The following is a 15,091-nucleotide window of genomic DNA, read 5'->3' on the forward strand; positions in this document are numbered from 1 at the left end:
TAGATTCAGTCTCTGGCTTTTTCTGCTGCTTTCATAAAAGGGGCTAAGTGCTTCCAGAGAGTAAATATGTTCAAGTATAGAGTTTTTAGGGCTTTCCAGGAACCAACCTCTAAACCTCCATCTTTAAAACTGTCCCACTAGTGAAACCCAGAGCACACTGACATGAGAAAAAAGAAGGCTAATTGTAGATAATTAGTCTTAACAGTCTGTCCTTTTACTAAAGTATTTAAAATCATGTAGCAATTTGGTCTTCTTTGGTGTTGAAAGTACTGAGAAAGAGCTGCAAGGAGTCATGAAACTTTACTACAAATGTCATCAAATACTGCAGCAGGAATCTTTAATTATAGTTCCCCATGCAAAGAAGATGAAGGCACGTGCACAGACACACACAGACATAAACACACCCAAATCCTATCCCAGATTAACAAAAGCAGGGTTCTCCAGATTCTGAGATACGCAACTTCAACTCAGGGCATAGTTTTAAACCTCAGGAATTCAACCTTTGGAAACCATTTTCTCTCAGTCTTGTTTCTACTTGGCCTGACTTTGAATAATATCTCTTAGGTTTTTGTTTTCTGATGTTCATTGATAGTTAGCATTCAAGAAAATGTTAAGTATTAGAGGTCCTGACTGACCCAACTGGAAAGTGCTTTACTGAGAAGGACTTTATGCCCAAAGTCTGATGTCTTTGAGCTGCCTCCTTCTGTCTCCCATCTTTTTCTCATGCCCTAGTGTCAGGTCTGCTCCCATGAAAGGGCCTGTGCACTCCAGCTGCAAGGCAGAGGTCCCCACCAGCACCTAGTGGCTGCTGCTCACCTGCTGCTCCCCCATCCCTGCCTGGGCCACAGATCACTGCCCTCCCTGTTTCACCCTGCTGGCAGAAGCCCTAGCACTAGCAAAGCTCCAAGCACAGACTCAGCTCCAAAAAGCTTCAACTAGAGGAATCAATGCAACTCAATGTTGCATGGGATGGGAACTTTCTTAGGTACCCAACCCTATCTCATAGGGAACAGGAAAGAAAACAGCTTCAGGAAAATCGCTGTAATCCCCATAAAATGCCTTGTTTATGATCAATGATCTCTGAACCCCTCCTGTTCTGTTGCTCCCATGGAAGGAGGTTTCCTTACAGAGAGTACTGAAACACTCTCAGAGACAGGAACCTGTAAATATGTGTAGGAGAGGGCAGAAAAAACTGGAAACAACACATTTATGCATGTAATGTGAAAATGCAAACAGGACTTGGCTTTACTGGATAAACCTCATTAGAACCTGGATCTTCCTTTGCTATCACCTCCCGGTGGGAAAGACCCAGAGTTAGCACCAAGGCTCCATCTCTGAAATTATCCAGTCATGTTTTGCACTGAGATTATTTTAAAGCAGCGCCCACATACATCCAAAGGAAACTCAGGAAGATATGCTAAAAATCAAACCAGAAGAGCAAAAAATCATTCTGATCCAAGGACCTTACTACTACTTTTTTGTTGTTGTTTGTTTGTTTTTTGTTGTGGTTTTTTTTGTTGTTTTTTTTTTTTTTTGTGGGGGGGGCGGGGTTTTGTATCCGCATTATCTATTTTTCTGAGCTGGTAACAAGAGAACACAAAAATTACACAAGTTGCCCAAGGTGATACAGCAAACCAGCAGCACCCCAGAGAATACAACACAGATCTTGCAAGCCCTAATTTGCTGCCCTGCCTGCCTCCCTCTTATATCTGTTCCACTCCTGGGATACAAATAGAGCTTTGGTAAAACTAAAGTCCAACCAGAATGCACTTCCTGATCACATACAGGAATATGTATTATAAAGCACCCGTATCACTGCCTTTCCACGCAGTGGCACTGGGCCATCGCACTTGGATTTCCTGAGGAGTTAAAAAATAATAAATAACTCCTGCAACTTGTAACTGTACAAACCATGCCCTAACACTTCAGTGCCCTGCTCAAGGCAGCACTGCCTACCCAAGAGAGAGGAGGCTGGAGCCAGAGACAGAAATATGGCTGCCAATTGTTTCTTACAGGGAAGGGCTAATGGAGTGAGCAAAGAAATCAAAGTACAATGTAGCTGTACAGATGATTGCAGGCAGAGAAGGAAGAAGGGCCTGCCACAAAAAGAAAATAACAGAACAAAAAAAACCAGAACTCTGTTTTCCATTGCTCAGCAAGGGCAGAGGAGGATGTATGGCAAAGTCAGTTGTGGTTGAGTTTAGGAGTTGAGGGTGCCTGTAATTCAACCCTGGATCTGGCTCTCACTTGGCTGAGGACATTAGGCAAGTCAGTAACACGCTCTACCTTCATTTCTCCATCTGTAAAGTGTCTGGGGTCTGGAATAATACTTACACCACCGTGTGGATTAAAGACAAGCTATACAAAGCTTTGAAATGTACAACTGTAGATCAGGGCTAAATAGCTTTGTTTCTGCCACAAACAGTCACTTTGGGCCAATATATGTTGACATGATGTTACAGAACCAGTGTTAGATGTTAGAAAAATGTGAATGTTTATTAAATGCATAGGTTAGCTTCAGGGTTAACAGGCTTACATGCTTCATGAGGCAAACATGATTTTTCAATAGGTACCAGAACGGAAAAGAAATATTTTTTATTATTATTTTCTTCTAATTTTGAACACAATTCTGTACTGCACTGTCTGTGAACTGCACAGGTACCCAGGCAGAGCCCAAAAATTTACCTAAGGCTAATAGTGAAGGATAAGAACTAGCTTTATCCTTCAAAAACTGTCAGTGTAGGTCTGATGCTTCATGTATGAAATTCAGGGCAGAAGCACCTACACATACAAATAATGCACTTAAGAGCACTGAAAGACAAGATCTTAATCTCAGGGAAAAATGATGTCTCTCCAATGTGTCAGAACTTCAAAAGTAATTGTGAGATCTTCTGGTGATTCTCTTAAAGACTCTTTATAGCTCCTTTTATAGGGGCCTTGGGCTGATTCATGTTGATTGTGTCTGACAGCTAGCATTTCTGTTAATAATAATCATAAATAAAGTGGACAAGGTTGCCTGACCTGAAATGAGCATATCTATAGTGCCATATCCATTACAGCACAGTGGATCTGTGACTGCAAATCAGGACAGGTCCAATGATCTTGACATTTTGTATTAAAATAATATCTGTCTTTTAAGATCTCAGAACCTTTGTGTGCTATCTTTTTCACTAAAAAGTGTTCCTTAAGAGATAACACTCACACTATAAGAAAGGAGATGCTACAGAGGATGAAAGATTGCAAAACTTCGCATTTTTTCATTATACAATAAAAATACATTCAGGAACAGCTCTATTCTCCCTTATATCTTAACTCCTCTTTCATGTTCTCCTGCATAGAAGTAATAATCCTGGTTTTATGCCATCATAAATCTGCTGACATGTGAAAAATTATACTATTATCAAGCACATCAAAACAGAATTATGATTTCACTGCTGTAGGACCAAATGCAAGCAGGAGCTTGGTTATATGAAAGTGAAGCCTGATTAATTTCTGGGCAGTGGCTTTCTGCTAGAAATATGGATGATGGTAAAGATTGAGGTTTTTTTAATTTCCATAAAACCCTTGGTTGCACTTATACACAAGTCATTCCAAACAATACAGGAATTACTTGCTGATATAGGGAATCATTCTCAAAAGTATCAGAGATGATACACTGAGAATCTCTGCACACCAGGTGACATGCTGAATTAAGAGAGAAGCTTTGTAAATTACTTTAAGGGAGGTCAATGTGCCAGGCTATGCTGAGTCCACCAGGGCAGGCAATTCCAAGGACACAGACAGGTCGTTCACTGAAAATCCTCCACCCCAGAGATCCATGTCCAGCATCAGGCAGATAATTGCAATGTTGCTAATGAAGGAGAGAGGAACTAATTCACACCAACAATTAGAATAAAGAGAATAATCTCTTGGTCATCCAAAAAAGGTGTATTTGGGGAAAACGATAGGTCAAATATTACACAGCAGTAAAAAAGCAGCAAATCTAGAACTCCTCACATTCCCTGCTAATGAAAGGTTTGTACTTACACCACCACTTGCTAATTTTCCACATGTGCACTGTATGGCAAACCAGTGTCACTGTTCTACCAGGTAGGCTCAAGGCCTCTTCTTTCCTGGTGTGTCCTCCAGACTGCTACAAGAACAATCTTAAACCTGAGTCTCAAACAGCTCTCCTTCACAACTCCCTTTTCATGATTACTGATACAATGTTTAGTCCTGCACAGGGTTTATCAAAAGCCAAAGCTGTGAGCCAAAAATACAGCCCTGGTATAAAATACGACATGCATATATGAAGTTTATCTTTAACTAGAACACCACAAACACAATGCTTTTGTCACTCGTATTTCCAGCCTCCAGCTTCTCCCTCAAAGCAGAGAGAAGTTAAATGAAACACGGCGTTTTGTGAGCAGCAGAATAAACAAATCCTGGTCCTCTAGTGATTCAGTTTGAATCACTAGTTTAGAAGTTTAGACTCCAGAACTCAGGAGTCTAAAGAATGTGAAGGCTCTACCTTAAGTTTTCTCAGAGTATTTTTATAAAATATCTCTCTTGGGGGAGTAAGGGGGACATTCTCTAGTATCTAATCTGTTCCCTCATCTGCACAGCTGCCTGTTTTCACAGAACTTGATAAACTTTCCCATCTAAATGACCTGTGGAAAAAGTCCATATTAGGTTGGCAGCTTCACCGCAAAACACAATCGAGTTGTCAGTTTACACCTACAAATGCCACCTCTGTGGACAGCTTTGTTTTCCACAAGATAGAAATCATCCTTCTCTTCCTTGCAAGATAGTATTAAAAAGCTTTTATTTGAAAGGGGTTTTTAGAGACAGAGCTCCTCAGAAAGAGGAAAATCAATTTAACTGAAGGGCTAGGAAAAGAGATTTTCTCAGAGGATGCAAAGTTAACTTCAGAAATATTATTCAGTCATTTGGTCTGGCCTTGCATTATGTAGAATGATCACTTTCAGATGCATCCTCTGAACAGGTACAATCAGCTATGCATTTATGGAGTTACTTTAATAGCAGTATCTATTGCATTCACATCTGTGCTGCACATGTTCTTTTTGCTATCACAGTCAAGAGCATAAAGAAAGGGAGAGTTATACATTACTCTGTTCACTGGAAATGAACTCCAGAGGGGAGTATCGCAGCAAGTGGAATGGCTGGTGAATTAGGAACGCTATGAGAAAAACACATTTTGGACAGTCACAGCTACTGTAGAATACGTAGCCACTGATATTCCATATACCTGTGCCACCAGATGCAATGTCAGCCTGAATTTTTTTCAGAAGTAGATTAGGCAGGACTAGCACTACAGGTTGGGAAAACAGCACGCAGGAAAAATATGAGCTGACCAGCTCATGAATGGTCCCCATCCCTGTTCCACAACTTTATGAAACTTGCTCTAGTGGAAAAAGGTACCTGCATAGATTCTTCATATGACCCAGGAAGCTCTTGTTATCTAATTAAAAAGTCCTGATGTAGTGTGAAGCTACTGGGGATTATGTCTAAACAAAGATGAAGTCTTCCCAATTCATACCATGCTCACTAAAAAAGTTTCAGATTTGAAAGTGCTTCAGTGCAGTAATTCCTGTATATTGTTCTTAATATTATCTATTATTTGTTATCAAAAAATATGTGGGAAAAGGAGCCACAACTCAAAAGGCAAGAGTCTCAGGTACAGGATACATCTTTCAAGTGGCATGGGCACATTTTTGTTCCATTTTCTATGTGGGAAGAAGGATTCAACAGTGGTTTCAGATGCAGGGCATCTTGCACCTTTGGGCATCCAGAGCACACAAGGAGAAGAAGTGGGTTCACAAAAGATACAGCTATTCAGCAAAAGTCTGGTATTGGGCTGGTGAAATGTACATATTAAGACACCTTTCTGCAACCAAATCAGAATAATATTTGTATCAATAAATATTTGAATGTGGCTATCACTGGCAACACTAACCAGTTTTTGCTACTCCTAAGTAAAACCTAAGTGAAAGAGGCCAGGATGAGACTCCACTGCAAAGGCAATACAACCACACAGGATTACTGAATGTCCCAAAATGAAAACAGGCAGAGCCTAGGATACTTACCATGTCCTTGCTTCTTCAGCTAGAAGATGGAACTGGTATTTAACTAGTTCACTCTTAGGGCCAGCCTACCCCCTGTGTACTAATTTGCTTTGGTCTGTATCCCTCTTTCCTACCACCACAAGCTTACCTGCATTTAATCGTTTCTTTGGGGTTTTGAGGCTCCGGCACCTGCCACTGGCAGAGCTGCTGTTCTCGCTCATGGAGTCCTGCGCTGAGGAGGCACTCCCCGTCGCCTCGCTGTCCCTCATCATGCTCTCATAGCCGCTGCTGCCCCCGCTGTGGTAGAAGAGGGCTGTTTTCCCCATGGCAGGGGGCAGCTCCCCACTCAGGACGCTGCTGTTGTCGCTCCCATGGCCGCTGCTGCAGCGGTGAGGTTTCCGAGGAGGGGTGATCTTGCTGTAAGGTGAAGGCAGCATGTGAACAGCTGGCTTCTCGTCTCCAGGAAGGCCCCCACGTTCATCTGTCTCCAAGCTTCCCGGCAGCTGTACGCCTCTGGCACTGGTGCTCCCTTGGAGCAGCTCTGAAATCCGCCCATTGACAGCTCGAAGGGGCAATTTGGAAGCAAGGCTGGAGCCCCGGCTTCTGCTGAGGGACTGCATTGACCAGGACATGTTCTTCCCACTTGGGGGCAAACTGGAGCTCTGCCCTACAGACTGAGGCAGAGACTTGGTGGAGAAGCTGAGCGTTTTGGTGGCAGAGGCAGAGAGGCTGCGGGCCTTGGGACTTGCCAGCAGAAGCTTGCTGACAGCAGAGATCTTTGACTGGCTGGCTTTTGGGGAGGCACCTGCCGACTGGGAAAGGCCTGAGTTGGTGGGTGAGGACATGGCACTGCGGCTGAAGCTCCTTCCAGCCCTAGGCATGGTGGTGTCTCTGCCAGGGCTCATTTTGGAGCTCACAGAGGACAGACTTTCTGCTCTTTCCAGTGACAAACACTCATAGTGGCTTCCTGTGGACCTCCCTAGGGAGTTGGTCCTGCTGGCAAGCTGCTCCAGCTTGGCACTGAAGAGCTTGCTGCTGCTGTTGTTGATGCTGCTATCTATGCCAGGGCCTTTTTGTTTGGCATTCTGCTCCTCTGGGAAGCTGGCCAGGAAGGACACAGGCTGGCTGGAGGGACTGCTTGTGGTGCTGCTGGCTGCACTGTGCTGGGGGCTGGCTCTGTTCTTCTGATCCAAGCTTGACTTTCTCACAGGTGGCAGAGGAGGAGTCCCTTTGGGACGGGTGAGTATGCAGTGTTTGGGAGAGGCTATTTTCCTGTCAAGACTAGCCTTAGAAAACTGGGGAAGGGCAGAAGAACTGACTCCAGTGCTGTCAGTAGAAGTAGGATGGAGATGACAGTCAGATTCCTCCACCTTGCTTGCCTTTGGGAGCCCTCGAGGGAGGCTACAATTCTTCAAGCCATCACTGGAATGAACAGGGCTTTGGGTTGCAGAGCCAGATGTTGCCACCTCACACCCATCCACAATCCTTTTAAGACTGTCAGATCCTGGGGAAACAGAGGTGTCCCCACTGCTGGTGCTAAGCCTGTCTGTGGAGGACTGTTTTGTGCTGTGCTCAGGCTTGGCTGAAACCGTGACTGTGTCAGGCCTTGGCTCATCACTGCTCCCAGGGCTGTCCTTTTTAACATCTTCTTCTCTCTTCAACCAAGGGTCTTCAAATTTGATAACCTTCTTAGCAATGGATTCTTTCCCTTCATGGGGATGAACAGCCTTTGAGTCTGCAGTTCCAGCCGGTACAACATTATCAGTGTCTTGAGCTTTGAAGGAATTAACAGCAATACATGGATACACGGTAATGTTCGTCTTCATTGGGATGTAGCCTTCACAGCTGCTAAGACTTGCTGTGTTTTTGATTGTGACAGTAGTTTTGCCTAGAGCTGATATTTTACAGCCTTTGATGGGTGGCACTTTGCCGAAAGCTTCCTCCCCAATTTCCGACAGTATAAGCATGTTGTCAGCCACCGACTTCTGTCTGTCACTTACACAAATCATGCTGGCGCTTTGTATGGTGCTCGCAAACTCGGAGACCGGGGGCTCTGCCATTGCTTCCCCATGCCCATAGCATGCCTGGGCTATGAAGCTGTGGCACGACTGCTCACCGTCACTCCCCGTGCTCATTTCACTCAACCACGAGCTGATGGATGAGCGCCTGCTGCCATCATCCTGGGGTTTGTCATCCAGACTCAGCTTTGGAAGAGGAAGGAACTGTGTGATGCTGACTTCAGACACAGGAGCTGCACTGGAGTAACATTCAAGATCTTCAGAAATACTGCTGATAATACTAACTGGCCTAGAGCCAGAGGCCAAAGCCTGCACAGAGCAGTCACTGTTAAAACTGATGATACTGGTTGGGCGCCCATTGTCAAGGACACCACTAATGGTCAGTTCTTCCACAAGGGTGAACACAAGCTCATCCTCTCCATTCAGCTCCAATGGCTGCTGCACAGTCACCATGGTTGTGCTCAGAATCTCCTTCTTGGATTCTGGAGAAATGCTTTGTTGCTGATCTTCATTGAGAACCGTCTCTTCCAAATCCCCATTGTTGGACGACATTGATTTTTTCATAATCTGAGGGCTCATGCCTACGGGTGGGGTCCGAATTTCTGGCTGTAATAAAGATTCAGTAGATGTCATAGCAGCATCCTTACTCAGTGGAGCTGGTGGGGGAGTAGAGCTGGGCAGGACTCCTTTCTGTGTATAGACCTTGCACCTCTGGGAAGGAGAAGTTGGTGGCTTATACTCAGATGTCTTTGAGAGGCTTGCAATGCCAAGCCGGGGTGAACCCATTGGCCGAGGTTTGCCTTCCACAAATCCACAGGTGTTGAGCCCTTCTCTGCTGCTCTGCAAGCTGGTGCTGTGTGCTAACTGACAAGAGTTAAGCTCTTTACTAGAGCTGCCTGTTACACTCCTGGGAGAAGAAGGAGTTGAAAGATTGGTAAGAGCTCCAGAAGGAACAGGGGAGTGATTTCTCCTAGTTTTGCTGGGGGTTGTATTTGTATTTTCCTTGGCTTCTCTATCAGGATTCTGACATTCTGGCATTGTATCTTCCTTATCTGACTCTGGTAAGTGGCTAAGCTCTGCCAGCTGGCTTGAGACAGCGCACTTAGACGCCTGGTCTGAACTAAACTGAGCAGGCATCTCTTCAAAGGGAAATTTGTCGGTCTCTTCGCTGCCATCGATGCAATCCAGTCTCTCCTGGAGCTCTGCAAAGGTGTTGCACTTCAGGCAGTCTCTTTCAGATGTGCTGGGCCCTGATTCACTAATTTCCTCCAATCTGCCCTCATTTTTGGTCTTTTGCAGAGCAGGAACTATGGGAACAAAGTCAGGGGGACCCTCATTATCTGTCAGTTCCTTGTCAGAAAGGGCAGTGCCATTGGGGCCAACGTAAATCACTGTGTCACATGACTGCTCACTGCTGGATGAATAATCAGGATCACTGGATAAATGCAAAATAGGGAAGTCTGGGTCCACAGTGTTTCTGGAATGGAAAGGTCTCAGCTGGGTTGGTCTCCGCATCCGGCCCTCCTCACAAGAGCTCTCTCCTCCAGAAGAACTTGATGTGTACTGCAACATAAGAGAAAGAGAAAATGTGTGTCTATGACATTTCAGCATTGCAAGCTGTTCCTTGCACAAACTGCATATACAAAAAATTCATGGTCACGTGAACTGGAAGATCTCTAAACTAAGGCTCAGAGCTCTGAGGCTGCTTATCCACAGCCCTAGAGCAAACACATAACTATGTTCAATGGAGAACCCAAAGCCCAGCTCTGAGTCCCATTCAAAATCATAAGACTTAAATAAAATTACTAAAAAATGTGGATTAAGATACCTCCCTTAACTGAGCCTGACCAAATAAATCTGATACTTGGCAAAGGCTTTGCTGATTTTGTGTTTGTGTGTACATCTGTGTATTTGAAGAGGAGCAAGAAAATTCACTGCATATGACCCCATACTACCAGTGTGTGGAACTGTATAACGTGCACTCAGAGGTCTCTGGAGACACAGTGCTCTGGTTGTGTGTGGACTGAACCCTTCATTTGTCTCTCTTCAATCAATTGACAAAAAAAAAAAAGCTTTTGTCAGTCTGCCAGTTTAAATTAAATGCATAAAATTCATTCATTTTGTCCAATTCACACCATAAGTTGCACAGAAGCAACTAGAACTTTCTAACATGAAAATGAATATAGTACATTTTCACTCTACTTCTTGGAAAATCTATCACCCATATTTAGAAGCAGTAGGAATAAAAAGGTCATCAATGGACACAATTGTTTATTTTGCTTCCACTCTCTCCGAGAAACATAGAGGATCTAATTCTTAATTAATCCAAATTTTCTTTAACTCTACAGCAGTTCACTCATTATTTCATTAGCACTAAGAACATAAAGGAAAATAAATGCTCCCTGACATTATTAAACAAGGTCAGCTTATAAACCTGCTACAACAGATGTAGAAGTTCAGAAGTCTGAACTTACTCTTGTGCTTCTGAAGCTGAAGTATTTATTCCTCTGATATTGCTCTCCAACAGTTCCCTAGGACAGGGTACATACAACCCATACACCCATACACTTTGGAACTGATTACTGATTTTATTACATGCTGCTCTACCCAGATAAGGATCCTCCATGATCCTTCTTCCTCCGTCATTATAAGAAGGGAGTTACACATCATCTTACCTTAGTTTTCTTTTTCTTCATCCTGAGGACTCTTGAGGCAATCTGGATGGTGGAGAGCGTCTCAGCGTAGTTCCCCGCAGCGGCTGAAATGTGAGCTATCATCGTGGTGCGGCAGTTCATATTCCCCAAGGACTCTCGGAGCAACATGGTCAGCTTGCTGTCTCTGCAAAATAAAATTAATTAAGGCTACATTAGCCAGCAAGGTTTCGCTTTGGTCATCATGATGTAACTTAGGTCTTGGCATGACATTTTCTCCTCTTTTTAGTGGAATCCTAATTAGTTTCCTTCCTCAGGTTTGCACTATATTGTGCAGCTGAGCATGCTGAAAGACCCTGGACTACAATTCAAACTTCTTTTCACTTTCCACTTCCCCTTTTCTGTCTCCTTTTGGTCCCAGCCCTTCTCCATTGTTACCATTGCCACCAGAGAGATGCAGACCAGCACTGTTAAGGAGACTGTTAAGAAGCCACAGCAGCAAACATCAAACTGCTGCTCTTTTGAAGTGCACAGTGCACAGACAAACCCTGGCCCAGCTCTGGAGGACAAGAGGGTAATGGATTAGATTAGAGAACACAATTTTTTTATTGCCTTCTAGGGCATTGGGTAACTTGATATTAGTAACAGTTAAATCACCAAAGTCAATTTTGGATGATGCTGGTAAAATACAAACCAATCAAGCCTTCAAACTTCACACAATTGTTCTTTCATATTAGATATTTTCTTTCACTGAGGCAGAAATCAAATTTTCTGTTCTTGCCATTTACTCTATTGTTCAGCATCAGATAGCTTTGAAATTCTGATACCTTATTGTGGGGCTGTCTGTGACCGGACTGAGGATATGAATTTTAACAGAATAATGATGCATATATAATACTTTTAAGGTGGTCATCTAATCCTGTAGTCAGAAATGCACAATATATCATTTTTAAAGAGACCTTTAGCTCCATGGTGTAGAGGTCAGCTGGGTGGTTATTTGAGAAATGGCATTCTCTTGAAGTGTGTCTCCCCTGTGCTAAGGGTTGTGGATGATGTTACATACAGCTGGAAACAAAGACAGCAACAGCCTGATACTTATTTATACTTAAGGAATTGCATTTGCTGCTGTAGTGATGGTGATTCCTTCAATGGCTATGGATCAGATTTTTGGGGCTCACTGTTAAATATTTGCAAATGACCTATGGTGCATTTGTGTCCTTGCTCATTCACTTGAAATTTCCAGCTCACAGGAACTCAGCATAAAGCTGCAACTGCTGGGAACTGAAGCTATGCCTGCTGGATGGGACCAAAGGGCAAACACCAAAACTCTTGGACCTCTCTTTTTGACTGAATAAACAACAGCATTTGGGCTGCAAATTTTGATGCAATAGCTCTGGAGAGTTCTCATCTCCTGAGGCTTCTAGTACTTGCAGTTTCAGCTTGACTAGAAATACTGAAAATAAAACATTTTTTTTGTTTCAGGATTTCTGCTTCCATCTACTCCAGACACATTGAAGACAGTCTAGTTTCTCTGAGAAGCAAACAAACCTCCATAAAGACTGTACTAAGCCTCACTCATTTCACTTGTGACCTAAGACTGCTTTGAATCCACAGATCCAGAGTTACTAGGCTGCTGTGTCTCAGGTTAATGTCCCTCCATTCCATCATGGAATAATTAGGATGTCAAATTTTGTACATGAGTTACTGCCACTCCAGTGCAGAGTAACATGGAAATTATTAACATCTCACAAAAATCAATAACAAGCCTTTAATTTGCCAGTACTTCTATCATAGAAAAACATGAGACAACAGGGGAAAGTGCAGAAGAATACATTCTAAACATGTTGGTCCCCTTAGAATGCATAATCTATGCAGCCAGAATCAGCACTGAGGTGTGGCTCTCCTAGACATATACGCATCAGGAATGCAAAATAATCTGTGCCATCTGCCTTGTACTGAAATACCCACTTGCAAGAAGAATAACAATACTGAAGAAATACCTATTTATACTTTATCCTCTGATATAGATGAGAACTAAAGGGCAGATTTGTTAAGGAATAAAGCATGAACCTAGCAGTAAAAACCCCAGCTAGCACTGATATCTAATTTCAAAGTTTGTTCATTCAGCACAGGCTACATCTTGAACCTCAGCTTCACTTTGTACCCAGAGAAAAATAACTAGCCTCATGTCACTACTATACACTGAAAAAAAACACAAAGAGGAAGTTACTAAACACAGATTTTTTGACAAATCTGGACATCGTCATAAGACAAGTTCATCTGTTCAGGGTTCACTAATCTCTCACAATAACTCTCACCTACTAAGTTCTGAAGGAAAGAAAGAAAGAATATAAAAGAATATAAGACACAAAAATGTGTGGCCTAATTTTTAACTCACTCTATCCTCTTCAATTAAAATATTAGTAAAACATTCTGGATGTCTCACTGAAATATGCTTGGCAGTCATTGTGAGACACAAAGTAGAGGCTTTGTTCTTCTGGGTGCTGGCATGGTATTTTTGCCTGAAAAAAAAGGGCTATGAATTATTTCATTAGCTCATTCATGAGCTGTTATTTGAAAATGCAAAATTTCTTGTGAAGGCAGAAGTTTTACAAAGAGGAGGTCTATACTTCTATACTGGAAAGGCTTTGAGAAGCAAGACCTTTGTTGATCCTCTGAATCTGCAAACTAAACTAAGACATAGGAAATTTTGACAAAAGTCAGAGTCTGCTGCTCCTAGGTGTATGTTGCTCACTGTGTTAAGAAGAAGCTGGCTAGCAGGAGGTCCCAGATTTCTCATAGCAGCAGAGTGAAATACATCAGTGTCTTCATGTCTTCATAAGAGAACTTCAGGAATGCTAATGGTCTATTTCTATACTGCTCCAAAAGTAATAAAAGTTATAGGTCAGAGCAGCACAATGACTCCATTTTATGTACCTGTCTTTATTTTAAATTTATTTCTATCCCATCCACTAATGCTTTTATAGTTTAGAAAATTTACCCTAAACCATCATGATTATGGGGATATAAAACACACAAGAAATTTAAGGTGGGGTCAGGATACCACACTTCAGACTACAAAGCCTGTATATCAGTAAGTCAATTTTGCAGTCTTTTCAGTACTTAAAAGTCATCTAATTTTTTTCTAACTGCATCACTTGGTCTAACAAAATACATTACCTTTACCTTTTCTTGACTAGCTTCTTAGACAATCATGGCTACAGAAAAAAAGCTATTAAATATTATTCATACATATATATATCCCACACAGGTAAAAACTAAAAATGAAGTATGCAAAGCTGTACCTCTGGGAAAGTCCAGAGGCAAGAGCCCTGTGTGCAGGAGACTAAACTCAGGTATCTCTACGATGTATGTCAGCAGGTACGGTACAGAGGTGCAGACTGCCAGGCAGAAAACTTAGTTCATTCCAGAGTAGCAGCCCTCCATATGGAGAGGACCTCTCTCTTCTTCACTGTGCTCCCTCTCCTCCTTTGCTGCTTCCACCCTTTCGCATTACATTACCTGCTGAAGGACTTACCTGTTTTCCTGCTGTTTTTCTGAATCTTTCAATAGGAACCCTAGCAGGTATTGAACCTCCCCAAAAGAGAGATATGGCAGTGCTGCAATGAGCAGTGTTCTCTACTTCTCTTTGGAGACCACCATCCAAACTGGGATCAGTGTAAATTAGTCCTTTCACTAAGGAGGAAGATGTACATCTTCCTTTCAGTATGAAGGAATCATGTACCTCTTCATGCTCCTCTTATACACATCTGTATTTCCCTTCCTTATGAATGATCAGTTATACTCAGCTTCAAACAACACAGAATCTTATACTGAAGAATGAAGCACGTAATATCATGATACATGTTCTTGGACACTGCATAAATCCCAGTCGCCTGTGTACATTTCATCAAAGTCTTTAATTTTGTGACTGGAAGCTATTTTTCCACTAGAGCCCTGCCTCAAACCCTGCACAGAATAAACAGTACTCACTGAACCATAAGTTATTTAATCTTTAATTTAATCCTTGCCTTGCAATGTATGGATTTATGCCTTATTTACTGTTAGGACTATATAAACTCTGTTCTGAAATCCTGAATAACTGATTTTTTCTAAGGTTCTTTATAACTTTTTCTTTTCCCTGTGGACCTCATCAATGCAGTATCTGATGAATGCCTCTGAGGTGAGGCACATAATCCTTTGATAATACCTGAAACACTGAAGACTTCATTAAGTATAGGTGTTTGGTGTGAAGCACAGATCTTTCAGAGTATTGATCATTACACAGTCTTCATATTCAAAGTACAGCTAACTTTGACTTATCTTGAACAGCAAATGAGGCAGCTGGTTCTCAAAT

The 15,091-nt window shown here is 42.5% G+C and overlaps 1 protein-coding gene across 1 annotated transcript in view; it reads right to left on the reverse strand.

The window, feature by feature from the left end:
- The window catches only part of KIF26B (kinesin family member 26B), a 278,295-nt gene that overhangs the window by 15,235 nt on the left and 247,969 nt on the right, over positions 1–15,091 (reverse strand). Inside the window, exons 11-12 of the mRNA XM_015623243.3 lie at positions 10,759–10,921; positions 6,214–9,646 (exon numbers count right to left, since the gene is read on the reverse strand). Coding sequence (XP_015478729.1) covers positions 6,214–9,646; positions 10,759–10,921 — 3,596 coding nt within the window. The remainder of the gene's footprint in view (positions 1–6,213; positions 9,647–10,758; positions 10,922–15,091) is intronic.

Source organism: Parus major, chromosome 3 (genome assembly GCF_001522545.3).
Source record: "Parus major isolate Abel chromosome 3, Parus_major1.1, whole genome shotgun sequence".
NCBI classification, from domain to species: Eukaryota; Metazoa; Chordata; class Aves; order Passeriformes; family Paridae; genus Parus; species Parus major.